At 35.7% G+C, this 18125-nt stretch overlaps 2 protein-coding genes across 3 annotated transcripts; one reads left to right on the plus strand and one right to left on the minus strand.

Moving 5' to 3' along the window:
- Positions 1-2536: 2536 nt before the first annotated feature.
- Positions 2537-8514, minus strand: LOC113074441 (carbohydrate sulfotransferase 3-like). Of its 2 annotated transcripts, none has more exons than XM_026247288.1 (3): positions 8033-8514; positions 4352-4538; positions 2537-4230 (listed from the first exon to the last, which is right to left on the minus strand). In XM_026247288.1, exons 2-3 carry the CDS (start codon positions 4429-4431, stop codon positions 3051-3053), a joined length of 1260 nt encoding a protein of 419 aa, XP_026103073.1. In that variant the 5' UTR covers positions 4432-4538; positions 8033-8514; the 3' UTR covers positions 2537-3050. The 2 variants fall into 2 exon arrangements, with proteins under 2 accessions (XP_026103073.1, XP_026103074.1); XM_026247289.1 differs by lacking the exon at positions 8033-8514 and adding an exon at positions 6963-7318.
- Positions 8515-11063: 2549 nt separating this feature from the next.
- On the plus strand, positions 11064-16890 carry LOC113074440 (cadherin-related family member 1-like; the record flags this gene model as incomplete). Its single annotated transcript, XM_026247287.1, is given in 18 exon segments — positions 11064-11200; positions 11371-11376; positions 11706-11801; positions 12117-12262; positions 12338-12388; positions 12469-12558; positions 12722-12808; positions 12921-13040; positions 13204-13297; positions 13300-13346; positions 13584-13662; positions 13804-13904; positions 14181-14384; positions 15081-15141; positions 15144-15232; positions 15629-15793; positions 16824-16848; positions 16851-16890. Coding segments are annotated over 18 exon segments (1562 nt in total), but the record flags the coding sequence as incomplete, so codon positions are not given.
- Positions 16891-18125: the final 1235 nt, after the last annotated feature.

The following is an 18125-nucleotide window of genomic DNA, read 5'->3' on the forward strand; positions in this document are numbered from 1 at the left end:
TGTGCTTTACAGACTAGAAGCTTTGGAAAGACAGTATGAAAAGCCTGTTCAATGGCCGTCTGAGCTCTAGTGTGGACAGAACACCACTAGGTGTGGCACATCCTAAAGGGGAACACATGCACATATACATCATGGCTGATTTCCTGTGGCCCTGCCTGCATAACACTCTTATAGTAGTCCCAAATCACTTTAAATGAGTTAAAGAAAACATACTTAGAAAATAAATACTGTGACATTTGTTTTCAAAGGCCTTCATGTCTTTATTGGCATATATACAGTATACATTAGAGATGTCTTTGATATTGATTTGTGGAAAGGAAAGTCCTGTGCCAATTAAACCAGTGCCATTTGCATATGTCCTCAGCATGAACTAGAAACAGAAAGCATGCAGGTATAATATTTTATGTTCAGCCTACTTGCATCACAAAAAAAAACTTACATTTAGAGAACTGATTCTTTGTTCTTGTGGAAATCAGCTTTCACAATGACTATGTGAGGTTTACAGTATGTACGCTGAAGCAGAGTGGCAGCTTCACTGTTTTATCATTGCAAATTTCCCTATAGACTCATTAAAACCACATCAACTCTGGGGACCCACCGGTGGGTCCAATATTGCATATGCCTAATTCTCAAAAACTCAAAATAACAGCTGAAGGGGTTAAATTATGGGATTCTGATTCCAAGGGACATTGCAACACTGGTGGTTCATAAAATATCAGTGTGTAGACAGACACTCTCTCTCGCTCTTTGTTTAACAAATGTTAGACTTTTAGATGCACATTTATCTGACGGTGCCAGTGAATGCAGCGGATCTTATATTATTTATTGTTGCAAACAGATAGCAGCAGTACATTTAAAGAGAAACATAAATTTGTTTTTGTGGCTTATTGTTCTGAGAAGCAGCTATTTCTGTAAAGAACAATGTATTTGTATCTTCTATCATGTGCTGCTTGCTTGAAGTATGAAACATAAAGCATGAATGAAAAAACTAATGAAACAAAGTATGAAGATATTACTGTAAGCTTTGGCATACACTAGCTCTCTGTGGCCAGGAAGTGTCAGGAAATAGTTTGAGGGTAATGTGGATATTTAGTTTAAATATGATAGTAGTGTTGTTTGTACAAGGAGAACATCACTGGTTCTTAGTAAATCTGTGTTGAGTTAAGATTGTAAAATTATGTGTGCAGAGAAAACACTCTAATGTAACCTTAGATTCCTGAGATAAGGGAAACTATTTACTCTCATGCAGCTGCATGAAACTAATTTCACTTTCACTGCCAAAAGAGAAGGAGTCGACCTCTGTATAAGTCGGCTCTGAGCGCCATTTTGGCAGAATCTTTAGACTAAAGTAACTGTCATCAGTTTGCAAGCAGCCTTATAGCACGGCAGCCACGCAACGCTTGTTCCCTTATCTCAAAGAAACAAGGTTACGTTAGTAATCGGAGTGTTCCCTTTCAAATGGTCTTGGTGAACTAGGTAGAATTAAGCAGACAAAATCCATGCCTGCAGGGCAGGGATATCCAAGTTTTAAATCCTGGTGAAAGTAGACGGCAACAAGTAGCCAGTGGCTGCACAAATATCACCAAAATAAATCCCACTGGACCAATCCCAGGGAGAGGCCATTCCTCTGGTGGAGTGGGCCCTCACATCTAAGGGGCACTGCAAGCCAGCAAGCCAAGATGCTATAGCCTTGGCTAAGCTAAGAGAGAATGATGCAGTGATGGCTACAACATACCCTTTGAGCGTGGAAGGGGTGCGCCCCTTATCCAGCAGCTCTTGTAAAAAAGATAGCATGTGGGACACCTCACTAGAGGTCGGGTCCTCGTTCAATGCTGCACACCAGTCAGAGAAGACTGGTCATTTAAGGGAATAAAGATGACCTGTAGACAGAGATCAACCCTCCAAAATGGTATAAGTTATACTCAGTTACACACAGGGAACTGCAAACTGCAAAGACAAAGGGCCCAATAGCAGCTAAATCAACTCGGGGAACTACATCTGATTCCTCCATAGACATCCATGATTTCCTTCATAGAGTCATGCCTTCCACTTCCTGCCACAGTAAAGCAACCCCATAACAGGACTGATCCACATCCAAATTTGACGATGGAGATGGTGTTCTTCTGCTTATGAGCTTTGCCTTTTTTTGCAGCAGACATACTGATCCATTGGTCCATGGGTCTAAAAAGTTCCTGTTTGGTCACATCACTCCATTAAACATTCTTGCAGAGCTCCACAGGTCTATAAAAAATGAATTTTATCAAGTTCAAGTTCGCCTTTTGTTCTTCTTGATCAAGAGTGGTATTTTACAAGATGTCTCAACATGAAGGCCATACTTGTCTAGTGTTCTTCTTAACACACTGCATTGAAATGGTTTTCCTCCTTTCATCCGGTTATCTTACAAGTTTTTGGCTGTGTGTTGCAGGTTTTTCTCAGTTGCTCTGATTAAAACACACCTGCTCCACCACCATCACACTCAACACCGGCGTACCACAGGGCTGTGTGCTGAGCCCATTCCTCTACTCCCTCTACACCCACGACTGCAAGCCTGTGCATGGATCCAACTCCATCATTAAGTTAGCAGATGACACCACGGTGATTTGGCTCATCAGTGACAATGATGAGACTGCCTACAGGGAAGATGTACAGCACCTGGCCACATGATGCACTGACATTAACCTGCTGTAAATCTGTAAATGATGTCCATAATACTTATATGTATAGTTATTGTACATATTTTAGACCTTGTATATTCTGTGCTTATTGCACTTCTGGTTAGATGCTAACTGCATTTCGTTGCCTTTTACCGTACATGTGCAGTGACAATAAAGTTGAATCTAATCTAATCTAATCTAATAAACTGTAGTTAGGCTTTATGTTCATATAAATCAGGTGATGCATGCCACAAGTACCTCAGTATAAGCAACATCCCAATGTGCCAGTGTGTCTCTGCTATGAAAATTGTAAGTCCACATATTTAAATAAAACCTTGTCAAATCTCATGCTTAGTTTTCCTGTAACAAATTATGCATCAAAAATACAATCTATCCCTAAATAAATAGTTTTTCTTCCAGCAAATTAAAAGATCTGTTCAACAGTGTCTGTTCACTGTCTACAAACCTATACCCAAAAAGTTTCATGGTCGGTCCACAAACTTTCTGTACAACTTGGGCCAGTTTGAACGGTATACTAAGCCGCCATTTCTCCACCTGTTCTGAAGAGTTTTTTTGGGTGGAATACACGCCACTTGCCTCGGTTGATGCATGCGTGTTTTTGAGAATCCAGTCCCGTGCTTGTGACGTCATCGGAATCCCTGTGAAATTGTACATTTCTGCTGCTTTCTGCATGGGGCACCTGGCGATATCCTCATAACGCACAAGCATATAACGGTTTTTCAGCCATTTCGGCTGACTCAAGCCCAACTCAGCAGAGATGCGGATATTGTTACAGTTTCTTTCGAGACGCTTGACCTCTTCGTCCTCTATAGGAACATCTCCATTCACAGCCCAACTTTTCCAGTTCTGGTACTTACTGGCAAAGGCCACCATCCTTGATGCCAGGATGGCTCGAGGGTCTCTAACCAGCTGAATGAGTCTGGTATCCAACCGAGGGTCCTCTACTAGAGAACGAAGTGTGTCTAATTGTCGAACCCTCACTGTTTTGATCACCCTGTGCTGTTTTCGTAGGCACACCTCAGTTGCCAAGGTCAGATTGAGTGGCCCGCAGCGTCTCGTCTTGCAGTGGTACCTCTCAAAAACATCTTTTACAACTGGAGAGCAGACTTGCTCCTCACACAGGGCCTTGCTGGACTCTCTGCGGAACAGGGCAGGGGTGACGTGGTCCTGCGGAGGAGGGCTGATGAAGTGCTCCAACATGGAGAAATTACACAAAAATAGATGCTGCAGGACATCCCTGTACACCAAAACAGAAATGCTGGCATTTGTGCCACTCGAGCCAATCGACAGCATCCTCTCCACATGCCAGAGAGGCTCAAAGAGGTAAAACATGTTGCCACCTTGTTGGTTGAAGAACTCGCCCACGAAGGAAGATCCTGTACGAGTGGTAGCCATCAAGAGGATGTGCTTTCGGCCTGCCTGAATGCTGCTTTCAGCAAACATATCCTCTGGATAGGAACCATTGTCGTCCATTACTACCAGAGCACTGGAAGCATTGTAGGGCACTGGAGGCTCCGTCTGTGGGCTCTGTCTAAGTGTCAGCTTATTCGAGACCCTGTATAATTTAAAACAAAGTAAAATTACAAAAAAAAAAAAAAAAAATGAAAAATCAATTTCAATAAATATTTGTATTCTGGGGAGGGGCGCATATTTTTAGTTAATCCCAAAATTCTCACCTTGAAATAATGTTGTTTTCTTTCTCAATGATGACAAGTGCCACAATGCTGATAATGATGACTGCATACTTGTTCCTCATTCTCAAATTAACTTTGATTTAGGAAATGACTCCACAGACTTCTATTTAGTTGCTGTTTCCAACTGTTGTGGGTTCATCTCATGTCAGAACCTGGGACTACAATTCATCTGCAATAAAAACAAAATATATTAAAATAAAAATCATGTCAAGAGTTTTGGCACCATTTCCACACAGTAAAAAAAACTCACCAACACAACAGCCCTATGTATTGATTCCAAGTGGTGACAGATATATACAATTTGGCACAGTGGTTTATAAGCAGACACAGACAATTTCAGCTTTGTTCCCAAACAAGAGGCCTGCACTCTCATCACCTGTCCAGTAATTCCACTAATGTGGAATGATGAGAGATGATGAGGTCCATGCAAAGTAAATGCTTACTGTCGATCATGATGGATCATTGAAAGTAGTACTTCTTTAGACTTTTTATATGATTAAATATGTTAATATTTACATTGCTGTTCAAAAGGAGTCAGGATATTTTTTCATTGTTTTAAAATAAGTCTTAAATGCTCACTAAGGCTGCATTTATTTGATAAAAAACAGTAAAATTGTGAAATATTATATAAATAAAATAAATGTTTTCTATTTTGATATATTTAAAATCTCACCAGTCATTACTATAGTCTTCAGTGTCACATGATCCTTCAGCAATAATTCTAATAAGATGATCTGGTTCTAAACAGTTGTGCTGCTTAAAATATTTTTTCAGTACTTTTTAATAAATATCAAGTACCAAAGAACAGCAAAGGAACAGCATTTATTTTTAATATAATTTATTTTATTTATTTATTATAATATAGCATTCTTGCTAAATAAAAGTATTTATTTCTTGTAAATAAACAAGCTTACTGACCCCTTATTTCTTGTAAATAAACAAGCTTACTGACCCCTTTGAACTAGTTTATTTTAATAATTTAATAATTATTCTATTTATATATTTTTAATATCATATTTAAAAAGGTTAAATATTTTAAGTGATATAAATTTAATCAGAATGAGACTGGAGTGATTTTCAAGCTTCACCACAAAAAATAAATAAATAAATAAATTCATATCTTATAACTTAGTAGCTACAGAAAGGTTCTGCCTCTATTACCCACATTCAGAAGGAAATTACATTTCCTATTGCAGCAAGTCTGTAATGTTTTCATTAAATCTTGGAAGCCACATAGTGAGTTTTGTTTGTTTGACAAGGAACTCTTTTAATTTTCTGAGAGTTAGGTATACAGATTGTAACAAACAATTCGGTCAGTTCAGGCTATATGGATTTTGTCTGATTTGTCTTGGATTATATCTGATTTTTTCCTTATCAAGGTTATAGAACTAGATTTAAAACTGTAAATAGTTAAAGATTTGAATACAGAGGTTTAAATAGGCTATTAATGCATGTATAAAAGACTATTTACTGAGTATAAAAACTTCCTAATTTCCTAAGGGAAATGAAAAAGGCATAACAATATTACAACACTATAAATATATTGAGCTGTTGTGCTGCAATAAAACCAGTAGCTTTAGGGCGTGTTTGACCCCAGATAACGTCTAAACGAATGGCTAAGGTAGGTGAGCTGCCATATATTGACATGGCTCTATTCAGGGCTGTCGTTTACTAGCAATAACACATTGTGTTACCTTCACAGCAAGGCAAACAACACTGAATAACAGGGGTTAATCTGGACCATATTAAGATCACATCTGTGCAAACAAACCAGACTTCTCCCAGACAGTGGCTTTTATGAATGTGACACTTTCCTAAACTGTGCTAAGAAATGCAAGTAGAGCCAGCAATATCATAGTCATAAAATAAGATGTGTACCAGTGGGGAAAACTGTCACAGGTAAATGACATGCTATTTGTCTGTACAAAGAGTAGCATTTAGGATACGACACAATTTTCGAGCCGTCAAGGAATAATAGTATGCAATCTAAGTAAATATAAACCAATTATGTGGGCTTATTATGCCATAGCCGTCAAACTGTCAGGCACGGCGGTTGAGCTGAGATCTTTACATATTCAAAAACCACTGAAGCATTTGACAAATCTGATGATCTGCTCAAGCAGAAACGGACATCACTCTGTTCATCATTCCCATACAAATTACATTAATGGCTTATCTTACAGTTTTATAAGTGTGTTGGAAACCAAATCCTTTAATAATCCTACTGTAGCAGTGTTTGGGTTTATTTTTCATTGTGTAAAAAAAATACTTTGATTTGATTTGTTCCCCAGAGATGGAAGATATACATCTGTAGCTTGTTAAAATAAACTACAGTTTATCTGATGCTTTCGGTCTGGTATGTGACATATGGTCAATAATTTTAAACCTTTGGGATAGCACCACTTTTTAACCAGGAGTGTTACACAGATATAATCTAGTGGCATTTTCTGTCAGAAAACATGATACAGGAAGTGAGTTAGCATGGGTATCAGATAGACGTGTGCAGTCCGGGGCAAGGAAACATGTTTAATCCTTGTGTTTTTGTCTTGTTTCATTACGGGGTGCTTTGCGGTTCAGCAGTGCGTGCAGGTACCTTCTGGGAGATAGGCAGTGTTTAACTGTAGTTGTTCTATATGAGATAAATCCACAATCACCAGTGACAGGTTCTCTTGTGTTGCCTGGGCCCATGAGTTGCAGCTGTAGCAGCAGTGAAGAAGGAGAACAGGAACAGGGGGTGTATTTGTCACGGACGTATCACAAAATGTAAACCTTGAAGAGACGTGGCACCAAATGGCTTCTCTCTTTCACACATACACACCATGACTTTCACTTGCTGTTTTGAACTAATCAAAGTGAACTAACAGGAGATTGAGTGTGATGACACCAATCTAACTGCTGATTACTCTGAAATATATAGTAACATGACAGTTGCGTTGAAATGAAATAAGTAAAAATAATAATTTCTGAATTGAATGTTCATTTCAGTTCAAATTGGTGGTTAAGTCACACTATGCAGCAAGAAATTCTAAACACTTTAATTAATCACTTTAAATTTCATTTATGATTAAGGAAATTGGGATGAAAAAATCATAAAAATAAAGTAAATATGTTTTTTTAGTTTTAGTTTTCAATAAATATAGACAAATAAGAAAAAAATTAAATAATCATAAATATAATAATATGACTATAATCATAAATATTTTAGATTATTGTTTAAATTAGATTACATTTAGTACACATCACAGATTTATATGAAATTGTGATATTTTGTGAATTAACTTTAAGTCAAAGTCGTTTTATCTCAAGGATTGACGCTATCATGTAAGAAAAATAATAGATAGATAGATAGATAGATAGATAGATAGATAGATTGATAGATAGATAGATAGATAGATAGATAGATAGATAGATAGATAGATAGATAGATAGATAGATAGATAGATAGATAGATAGATAGATAGATAGATAGATAGATAGATATAGTTCTGTGTGAGGTAAATAAAATAAAATAAAAACAGAAAAGAAACAAACTCAGAGATTACTATTGTAATGTTGCAGTTAAAGTATTTACAGAACTTTGGCAGAGGTGAAAGTTAATACTCTGCGACTGTGGTAAAATAGAAATAAAATCGACTTGATAGCAGCTATTGAATGAAATCTTACCATTGGAGACGGACTGGGTTCATCTGGAGCATCCCGAATGATCGCTTCTGGTACACATTGTTCCTGTGCGTAGCCTGTGAAGACTCCAAAGTACTTCACTTATTAAAGTGAGTGAAACGCCTAATTACACTAAACGTTAATATTTGTCAATACGGACTTCATACCCTGTCATTTCCGCGAACAAAAGGAGATCACTCATTGTTACATTTCCAACTTAGACATTTTTGCTGGAACTCATAAGTTGAATGGTCATAACGTTATTTCCAGTTCTCACGGGACTGAAGAAAGACTTTTATTAATTCATTTATCTCCATTTACGCTTTTCTGCGGTGTAGCATGCTAGAAAACGTGTCCATTACGCGGCGGTCTCCAAGTTTGGGCTATCCCTGGATGCACGTCACGTGGTCAAGTAAGAACCCCCAGTGTGAGTGTTCACAAGGGCTTTTCTGTTTGAGGAGGGCCATGGGACACTCCTACGTGGATTCATTCATCCCCCTTTTGCACTGGAGAGTCGAGGGGTCCGAAATCTGGGATGAAATACACTGCTTCAGTTCACGGAGACTGAGCTCGCACTCACTGAATGAATAATGGGGCAAAACTTGTCTGTGGAAGTTACCACGCACCCAATGTCCCTTTAGAAAATCCCTTAAGGCTTTTCAATAAGTTACCACAGTTATTGTTGAAGTTTAAGCCATACATTACAATGGGATCTTTTTTAAACAGTCTAAAGAAGTGTATTTCTGTTATTCTGGCAATCAGTAATCAGTTGTATTGTAGGCTATAGTAACTTATGATGTCCAGATAGATTTTGTGTTGTTTAATGTATATATATATATATATATATATATATATATATATATATATATATATATATATATATATATATATATATATATATATATATATATATATATACTGGTTATTAAGTTATTTTCGTTCCAGCGGTGCCACTGGAAAGAGCTTTGAGACGTTCAGCATTTTGTAACCACATGGGGGCGGTGATGTACAGTGTTACTGACAATAACGAACTACAATGGCATAAAACATTCACATGGAATAGTCACATTCCCAGCGCATGTGTTATTGCATAGCCAAAGTATTAAACTGCATTTGTTGCAGCTGGGTCTTATCAAACTTCAAAAGCCGTGTTTGAGGTAGGGCTAATGTTCTTATCTTATTTAAACGGAGGTTATTGCTATTTGTCTGAAATTTTATTTATAGCTTAAAAATATAACCACGTTTGTTTACATCTCCAACAATATTTTGGCAATAGGAGAAACATGAGAAAAAATGATTGGGTTGGAAGCCCATGTAAAAGCTTAAACTCTGAGATATAATACATAATATATTTTCAGATGTACTGAAGTTTGCAAGATTAAAATGACCCTAATGATGACCCAGAGATCGCATCCATTCCAAAACTTAATTGTAATCCAGGAAGTAACATTCAAACATGTGGAATGAGGATTTCAGATCTTTATATATTTAATAGTTACACATTAGTACTGAAACTGGGATTAAGTCAGTTAGATTATTACATTTTAGTTACATTTCCAATTTAAACACATATGCATTGTATATTAATTTAGAAATTTCATAAATATTGAGTTGTTTACATAATATTTAATGAAGTATTTATAATCTGCTGTTTATTTTTGTATAAAATGGCTCTGTTACCATTGAAAATCACTATTGCAGATCTACGTCATTTGAGGTTGAGGTTTGTAAACTTTTTCCATGTCCCATTTTAGACCATGCCAGTATAATCACAATAAAAGCGATATCTAAGACCATTTATAGTCATGTCAGAAACAGATTTAAGAAGATGATAATACTTTGCATAAATGGCAAATCACAAGTCATTTAAGGTTTCTATATATATATATATCAATTATCCACATTGCTGATGTATATCTGACGTACCTGTAAATGATCACAATATAAAATATTTATTTTTTTTCATTTAAAAAAATGATTTTTGACCTTTTTTCTCCCTCTTTCTTTGATTGTAAAACAAAACATTATTTACACAAAGGCTATTATTTATCACAATTATCATACAAATTATCATACATAATTTCATTATGTAGAAAAAGCAAGATATATGCAACTAATCTGGGAACCATAAGCATTTTCAAGGCAGAGTCCAGTGTTTTCTGTGGTGTACATGCAGAGACACTTCTAGCTTGTGTGTCCCTGTAGACTGGTTCTGAGCACTACACGATGATGAAGGATTATTGTAGGTTAATCTGCTTGCCTGCCATCTGGCTGCTCCAAACAAATTAAACCTGAAAGCAAAGCCACCCTTACAAATGTAGATAAAGGTAAATTGGCAGGTGGTTCCTTTTCTGATCTCTCAGATAAAAACGAATACAATCTATTTTTATCTATTTGATCGATTTTCATTAATGTATAGCTCTGAACAATATATTTATACATATAAATGTCCTTCATTCAAACGTTTTCTACTAAATAATCCACATTAGCTGACTGTAAAAGATTTTTTTGAGCTCTGCCGATAATTTAATGTTATAAAGCTCTAATGATAAAGGTTGTGAAAGAGTGAGATGGAGGCATTTGCTAATGCTGATGAGTTTGCATAACTTTGTTTTAAATGCGACCTGAACGTGTGCACTGAAATATAAACTGGATTGTCAAAGAGATTAAGACAATAAATCTGCTAAAAGACCTGCAAAAATTATATTGAATGCTTAAAAAATTCATTCACAAAAAGATCATTTAAATTTTACTTTTAGAATTGGGTGATTCTTGTCATAATATTTCATCAGTTTTCAATGGGTGATTGTTCTTTTGTGACAGAGATCCAGCATCCGAATGTGGGATTTCAGTGGTACTAAAAGAAGATTCTCTAACCTGTCAGATCAGGTCAGGGGTGCTACTGAACCCCTCTAGTGGCCATTATTTCCCATGCTGCGAAGATGGGCTTGTAAAACTGTGCTCAGGGGTTATGGTGTGTCACTGGATTAGGCTCTTAGCACCTGTCTTAACTCTCCTCAGTCTGAAATAAACACCCTCAGAAGGACTCTGCTGTAGCTCTCTTCACTAGTGCGCTGTCTGGCCTGCTGTAACTGCTTTGCTTTGTTAAGATGAAGAATGATATGGAAATTCAGTTTTCATCAGTTCTTCTGCTAGCACATTTCTGCTTTGGTATGTATTCATCAGCATGTTTGAATACGGATGTGGCTCAGGCGTTTAAACATTCCTTTACTTGATTATGTTATACTGTCGAATAATGTATATAATCTTGCCCATTTTTATGTACTTCCTTGGTGTTTCTGTCTTATTTGCATCACCACATTTGCATTTCTGATTGACAGTAGGAGGTGAGCATACAGAGACTTTGCTGAAAGAAAATAAAATCTAAATTGAGATATAAATTAATTTCATAAATGTATCTATATAGTGAAATACCTTGAATAAACCAGGGGATATTCAAGCATGTATGACGTAAGACACCTGTAATCCTTTACAAGTAGATAGAGACAGCCATTAGTATTATTACATTATGCCATGTGTGATCAAAGAAAAAGGACAAATCTTGTAATAGGTACTGTTGTTGTACAGCACATGATGTCTTGTCCTTATAAGTTTGGTCATGTTACATAGTTTTTTGTGGAATGTTATTCTGATATATTAATATTGTTGGTTACAGCACAGACTGATTACGCACCCTATTTCTATGATAATGGGCCTAACAGTAACAATGGTAATATGGCATTGTTAAATCTCTCAGAGGACACACCAAAAGGTAAGGATTTTTTATTTTTTTGTACCATCTGATTGTTTTGATCTCACTCTGGCTTGGTGTAAACAGTATTAAAGTGGCTGTTTTCCAAAGACCATGTGTCTTAACCTTGGTGCAAGGTTGTGATTTTGCCCTTTGACCTTTGTTGTTGATTGTGGTATATTGCTGAAAATTTTCATTATTACATTTTTATATCTTATTTTAGATTATTTTAAGTCATTCTGAGGCCCCTAATTGAGAACCACTGCTGTAAAGGTCATTTTGACTGGTGTGAATTATAAAAGAACAGAAATAACTACTTACAAATGTAAATTACAGGAACACAGATATATATTCTTAATGGAACTGATCCAGAAGGCCAGCCAGTAAAGTATGGAATGACCTTTGAACCCGGATCCAAAGAATATTTTCGTGTTCATCCCAAATCTGGAGCAGTAACTCTAATCGAGGAACTTGACAGAGAGGTAAATTTCAAAAAGTGTCACATTTTAAATGTGTTGAGAATACTACAGTGACACTATATCTTTTTATTTTCACAGGCACAAGATGAGATTGAAGTCTCTGTCAGTATCTCAGATAGCCTTAATAAAGTAAGTAGTGTTACTTTATGGGTCTTACCCAGTGTATGTGATGATCATCAGTGATTTTTCTGATGCTCTTGTCATGTCAGGTAGCTGAAAAGGTTTCAGTTTTTGTCATGGATGCCAATGATGAGAGTCCACAGTTTCAGAACATGCCTTCCATTGTAGATGTCCCTGAGGTGAGGAATTATGTTTAATGTTTTCTTAATTATTCTTTACAAGATCATTCAGGTTCCTATAAAATATGTTTTGGAAAATGCCAGGCCATCAAAAATGGTTTTGATTTGAAAGTGATCTGTATAAACAGGCTTGTTTGAAAACTGTATATGTGTGTGTGCACAGAACACTACATCTGGGAATAGCATCTACAAAGTGCAGGCAGTGGACAGAGACACCGGCTCAGGGGGATCAGTCACTTACTTCCTCCAGGTGACATCTGGCATCCAACTGAGATACCAAATCTGGTTATATTTGAAAGCAGAGTATTTTATTTATTTATTTTTTTTTACATCAGAATCTCTATGCTTTTTGTTAAATCCAGAGCAGTGAACCGAGCACAAAGTTTGTCATTGACCATCATAGTGGTGTGTTGCGGATAAAACCAGGTGAAACCCTCGATTATGAGAAATCCCGCACACATTTCATCACTGTGGTGGCAAAGGTGAGAGAGAATGATTTGTTTGACTTTTTATACCATTTCAAGCTTACAGTATATCTTCCATTTCCAGCCTGTTTCTGCTGTACCAATCAAAATGTTAATGCTTTGGCTTATAGTATTTATTGTATCATAATGAAATATGAAATAACACTAATTTTGTTTTTAGGATGGAGGGGGTATTTACAAGGGAAAGCAACAAGTGATGTCATCATCTGCCACTTTGACTATAAATGTGATTGACACTCAAGACACTCCTCCTGTGTTGTTGGGACTCCTTACTTTGGTTATGTCTATGAGGTCTCCTCACCTGTGAGTGATCATAACACTACATCATGATTAAAAGACTATACTGAGCTACTGCACACATGCTCTCAAGGCAAGATAGCTTATCCCCTCCCAAATATAAAGAAAAATTACAGTTGAATCCATTCACATAACCATCTGTCAACGTTAACTTTTTGTGCAAATACAAAGCTTTGTTTTTTACCAAAAATCAATTGGTGCAATCTTTACTGCTAAATCACTAATATTTAATTTTATCTATAGGGATCTGAGATATTTACTGTTTTTGCCAAAGATGGAGACATGGATAATCCAAATCCAATCATGTATTCAATAGATTCTGGTATGTATTTTTGGTTAATATGAAAATGCATTTGCTTACACATCTTTTGATGGCTGGAAGGAATTTTATTATGATTTTTCAATTCCACACCATTGGTCAAAACGTCAACAAATTCTTAATCTATTTCTTATATTTATTCAGGAGCAGATGGTGTTTTTGCCATCAATCAAACCAGTGGATGTATCATTCTGAAGGTGTACCCAGCAGACCTGAGGAGAGAAGTCTATAATATTAAAGTCAAGGTAAAATCTCCAGCTTCTATTTTTCTTGAACCAGATGTTTAATTACTAGACATTGATGGCCCCCAGATCTCTGACTTGAAACAGAGTATAAGCCAATTTCAGGAATAAGCCAATTACTAAAATCTCTGTTCATGCTATTTAGCTACATTTCTAAAATGTGCATCCTCATTACAAGTGTGTGTCAAGCTAATTAATGCAATGTGGCTGTTTGCAAACGTCAGCTAGTATTAATGTATTTAGTTGTATTAATAATCAGCAATATCTTCTTTTTCTCAGGCTTTAGAGGTTAGTCCAGAAGGAAAACGCTTGGACTTTGCAGTCACCACAGTGACCATTCGGGTAGTGGATCTGAACAACCATCCACCCACATTCTTTGGAGAGAATGGACCACAGAACGTGTTTGAGTTAACTATGTATGAGCATCCTCCAGAGGGAGAGTTCCTGAGAGGCTTGAAAATAACAGTCAATGACTCCGACCAGGTATGCATTGTTTTTTTTTTTTTTCAGCAGGATTTGTTTGTTATAGCTAAAATTAGTGTATGCATATTTATATGTGACCCTGGACCACAAAACCAGTGGTCCAGGTTTTGTGTATATATATATATATATATATATATATATATATGTGTATATATATATGTATATGTATATATATATATATATATATATATATATATATATATATATATATATATATATATATATATATATATATAACCAAAATAGTTTGTATGGGTCAAAATTATAGATTTTTCTTTCATACCAAAAATCATTAGGATATTAAGTAAAGATCATGTTCCATTAACATATTTTGTAAATTTCCTACCATAAATGTATCAAAACGTAATTTGTGATTAGTAATATGCATTGCTAAGGACTTCATTTAGACAGATTTAAAGGAAATTTTCTCAATGTGTTTTTTTTTCTCCATTAGATTCCAGATATTCAAATTGTTGTATCTCTACCTAATATTCTCCTATTCTAACAAACTATACATCGACATAAAGCTTATTTATTCAGGTTTCTGATTATGTATAAATCTTAATCTCAAAAAATCTCAATCTCAAAAAATCCTGATCACCCTATTAGTAATTGTAAAAATAGCTTTTACTTATGCTTAATTCAATATCTCAAATGTTTTGTGTTACCAAACGTGTTTATCCTGTACGTTTTCAGGGATCAAATGCAAAATTTCACCTCAGACTGGTGGGCCCAGGCCGCATGCTACGAGTGGTTCCTCAACCGTCCTGAATGAAGCCCAAGTCACTGTCCTGGTAGAGGATTCTGCAGCAATGGATTTTGAGAAATCACAATTCCTGACATTTAAGGTAAAAGATTTTGCAAAAAAGTTGCATATGCTATATGATACAGACATGCATGTTTGATTTTATGCGTTAATTGATTTTAAAGTGCAATAAAATAACGAATTTATTCTTTTTTATCCTCTTCTTCTTCTTATATTTTTTCTTTTTTTATTTGAACACAAGATTTGGCTTATAATAATAAAAATTACTTTTGAATTAATTACGGTTTCAAATAATTTCCTTAATTGTATCAGGGATTGTATGCATTGTATGCATTCCTTAATTGTATCAGTGACACAAATGAGGCACAAATGGCCTGAGAATAACCCTACACAATTATACATACAGAAGTATTATACATAGATTTCAATAATCATAATATGTTAACAGTTGCAGAAATGTTATGCTCATTGTTTCCAGCTCCTCGCTGTAGAAGTTGACACCCCTGAGAGATTTAGTGCCACGGCAGACATAATCATTCATCTGCTAGACACCAATGATAATGCTCCCAAATTCTCCTCTGATTTTTACATCGCCCGGATTCCAGAAAATTCGCCCGGAGGATCCAGTGTTGTGTCTGTGACAGTGAGTACAGAACACACTAGACATAAGCACAAAAAGATGAACATGTTTGTCATCCTCTCTAGATTGTTCTCTGTTACAGAAAAAAAGACATTTGAGGGGGTTGAATCAGAATCCAAAATCATGCTCAGTATGTAAATGCTTGCTAAACAGTCTATGACGTAGTAAGCAGCCAGATGGCTATCATTTTCATTCAGTTGTGTAACGCTAAAAACCCAGATTTGAGCTTTAATAGACAAAAATAATCATCAGGCTGTGGTCATTACAGAATTCTTGTGCAATAACATAGTTTTTTTAATCAAATAAAATTAAAAATATAATATAGTATAATATATATATATATATATATTTTTAATATATATATATATAAAATAAATTGCTGTTCTTTTAAGACCTATCTATTAATCAAAAATATTTATATCATGGTTTTCACCAGCAGCTGTTTTCAACAGGAATAATTGACGTTTTAAAATATATTTAAATAGAAACCGTTTTAAGTGTGATAATATCTGACAATTTTATTTTACTTTTTTCTAAAATGTTTTTGATAAAATAAAAGCAGCCTCGGTAAGGAGACGATACTTTGGGAAAAATTCTGAAAATGTATTTCTGAAATAAGTTATTCCCTACATCTAACCACTGTGCAGGTATGAGGCTAAACTCATCTCTGTCATATCGGGGTCCAAATGTGTTGCACTTCATCAGTAGATAGAGAGATTGAACCCTATCGAGATAAGCCCTCACCCTGTGTTAAGCAAGCACTTGCCACATGGGAGTTAGCCTCTTTCCAGACTACATTCTATTAAATGACCTACCGATTTTGACTTTGGACATAGTTTAAGAACATGCTACAACCAAACAAAATGAGTACAAGGCAAGTAATGATGTAGGCTGATTAACAAATCCCAGATTGCTCCTAATGTTCTGCCATTTGGCTCAAAACATCATCTGTTCTGTTACGTAGATGTTGGCGTTACAGTTATGTATTGAAACAGATGCCAGTCATGATGTTTGCTACTTACGCTCTTTACAGGCCACAGATCCTGATTCTGGTCTTTGGGTGTGGTCAGATACTCCATCTATGGCTCAGGATCAGACCTGTGAGTACCCTGCTAGAGTACTGTAGAGATCTTACAGATGCAATGCCAGTTGAATGGTATAAGCCACATTAAAAAAAAGTTGCTTATGCAACATCAAACACAAATACAATATTTAGAGAATGGCGGAACAGGAGGGATGTAACCTCACCTCAGTTCATCACACACAGCCTACAGATACTAAAGCTAGACTGAATTCAACCTCCAATAACGTTCTGTGCTGTTGGTAACACTAGTTGCATGGACTAGCTGTACCCAAGACGATCCAATTTAATTTCTATTTTATTAGATTTCTAAGTCACCGCACAAGTAGTTAAATATTCTCGCCATCTTGGAACAGGTTCAATCCTCCTGCTGTTCTCGGCTCTTGATTTAACATCCATCTCTAGCCCCAGAGACAGACTCATGATCTCTGATAGGAGAATTCTTCATATTTTTATAGAGCATAAACACATAAATACAAACCATATGAATGTGTAAATGATGTCTTGTTGGCAGAACAGTCATATTACAATTTTGCGATAAGCCTTTTTACTTCTACTGTCTCATTGGAAAAGGATGAGTCAGCATGGGATCTTTTCTGTTTTGTTTCTGACAAACAGACTGCACAGCTTGTGTTCATTTTATTTAACTGACAACAACTCTAAACTGTCAACATGCTGACCTCTATCAATTCCATGTTTCATTCATTCATATTTTATGTCATCATCAGTATTTAAATAATATCTAATGAGCAGCATTGAATCAGTAGCAGAACAACAAACAGAATTTCTGGAGCACTGAAAACAAAGAGTTCCTTGGCCCTCCATCTCATTTAATCCACTAATGGGATTTGGGCAGGAAATAGACTGTTCTCCTGTCATGTAACAGGCTCACTTAAAGGTTCAGATAAATCGCATTTTCAAATAAATGCTGTTCTTTTTTAAATGTTTACTAATATGAAATGTTTATTAAGCACCAAATCAGCATATTAGACTGATTTCTGAAGGATCATATTATTGCTGAACACTGGAGTAATACATGCTGAAAATTCAACTTTGACATTGAAATATATTAATATAAGACATTTTATTAATATTTAATAATTATATTTCTTTAACAACATTACTGTTTTTGCTCTACTTTTTGATCAAATAAATGCAGCTTGGTAAACAAAAGCAATTAAATTTTTTATATAAAAACAAGTATAATTGACTATAATAAGAAATATGATATTTCATCCTGTTGACAATAAGTAT

Source organism: Carassius auratus, unplaced genomic scaffold (genome assembly GCF_003368295.1).
Source record: "Carassius auratus strain Wakin unplaced genomic scaffold, ASM336829v1 scaf_tig00014643, whole genome shotgun sequence".
Taxonomy (NCBI): Eukaryota; Metazoa; Chordata; class Actinopteri; order Cypriniformes; family Cyprinidae; genus Carassius; species Carassius auratus.

What these genes read in the sequence shown, in the direction of transcription:
- LOC113074441 (XM_026247288.1), bottom strand. Translation starts at nt 4,431, where the DNA reads ATGAGGAACAAGTATGCAGTCATCATTATCAGCATTGTGGCACTTGTC. An exon ending in GAAAACAACATTATTTCAAG is followed by an intron (nt 4,231 to 4,351) that starts GTGAGAATTTTG and finishes TAAATTATACAG; the next exon opens with GGTCTCGAATAAGCTGACAC.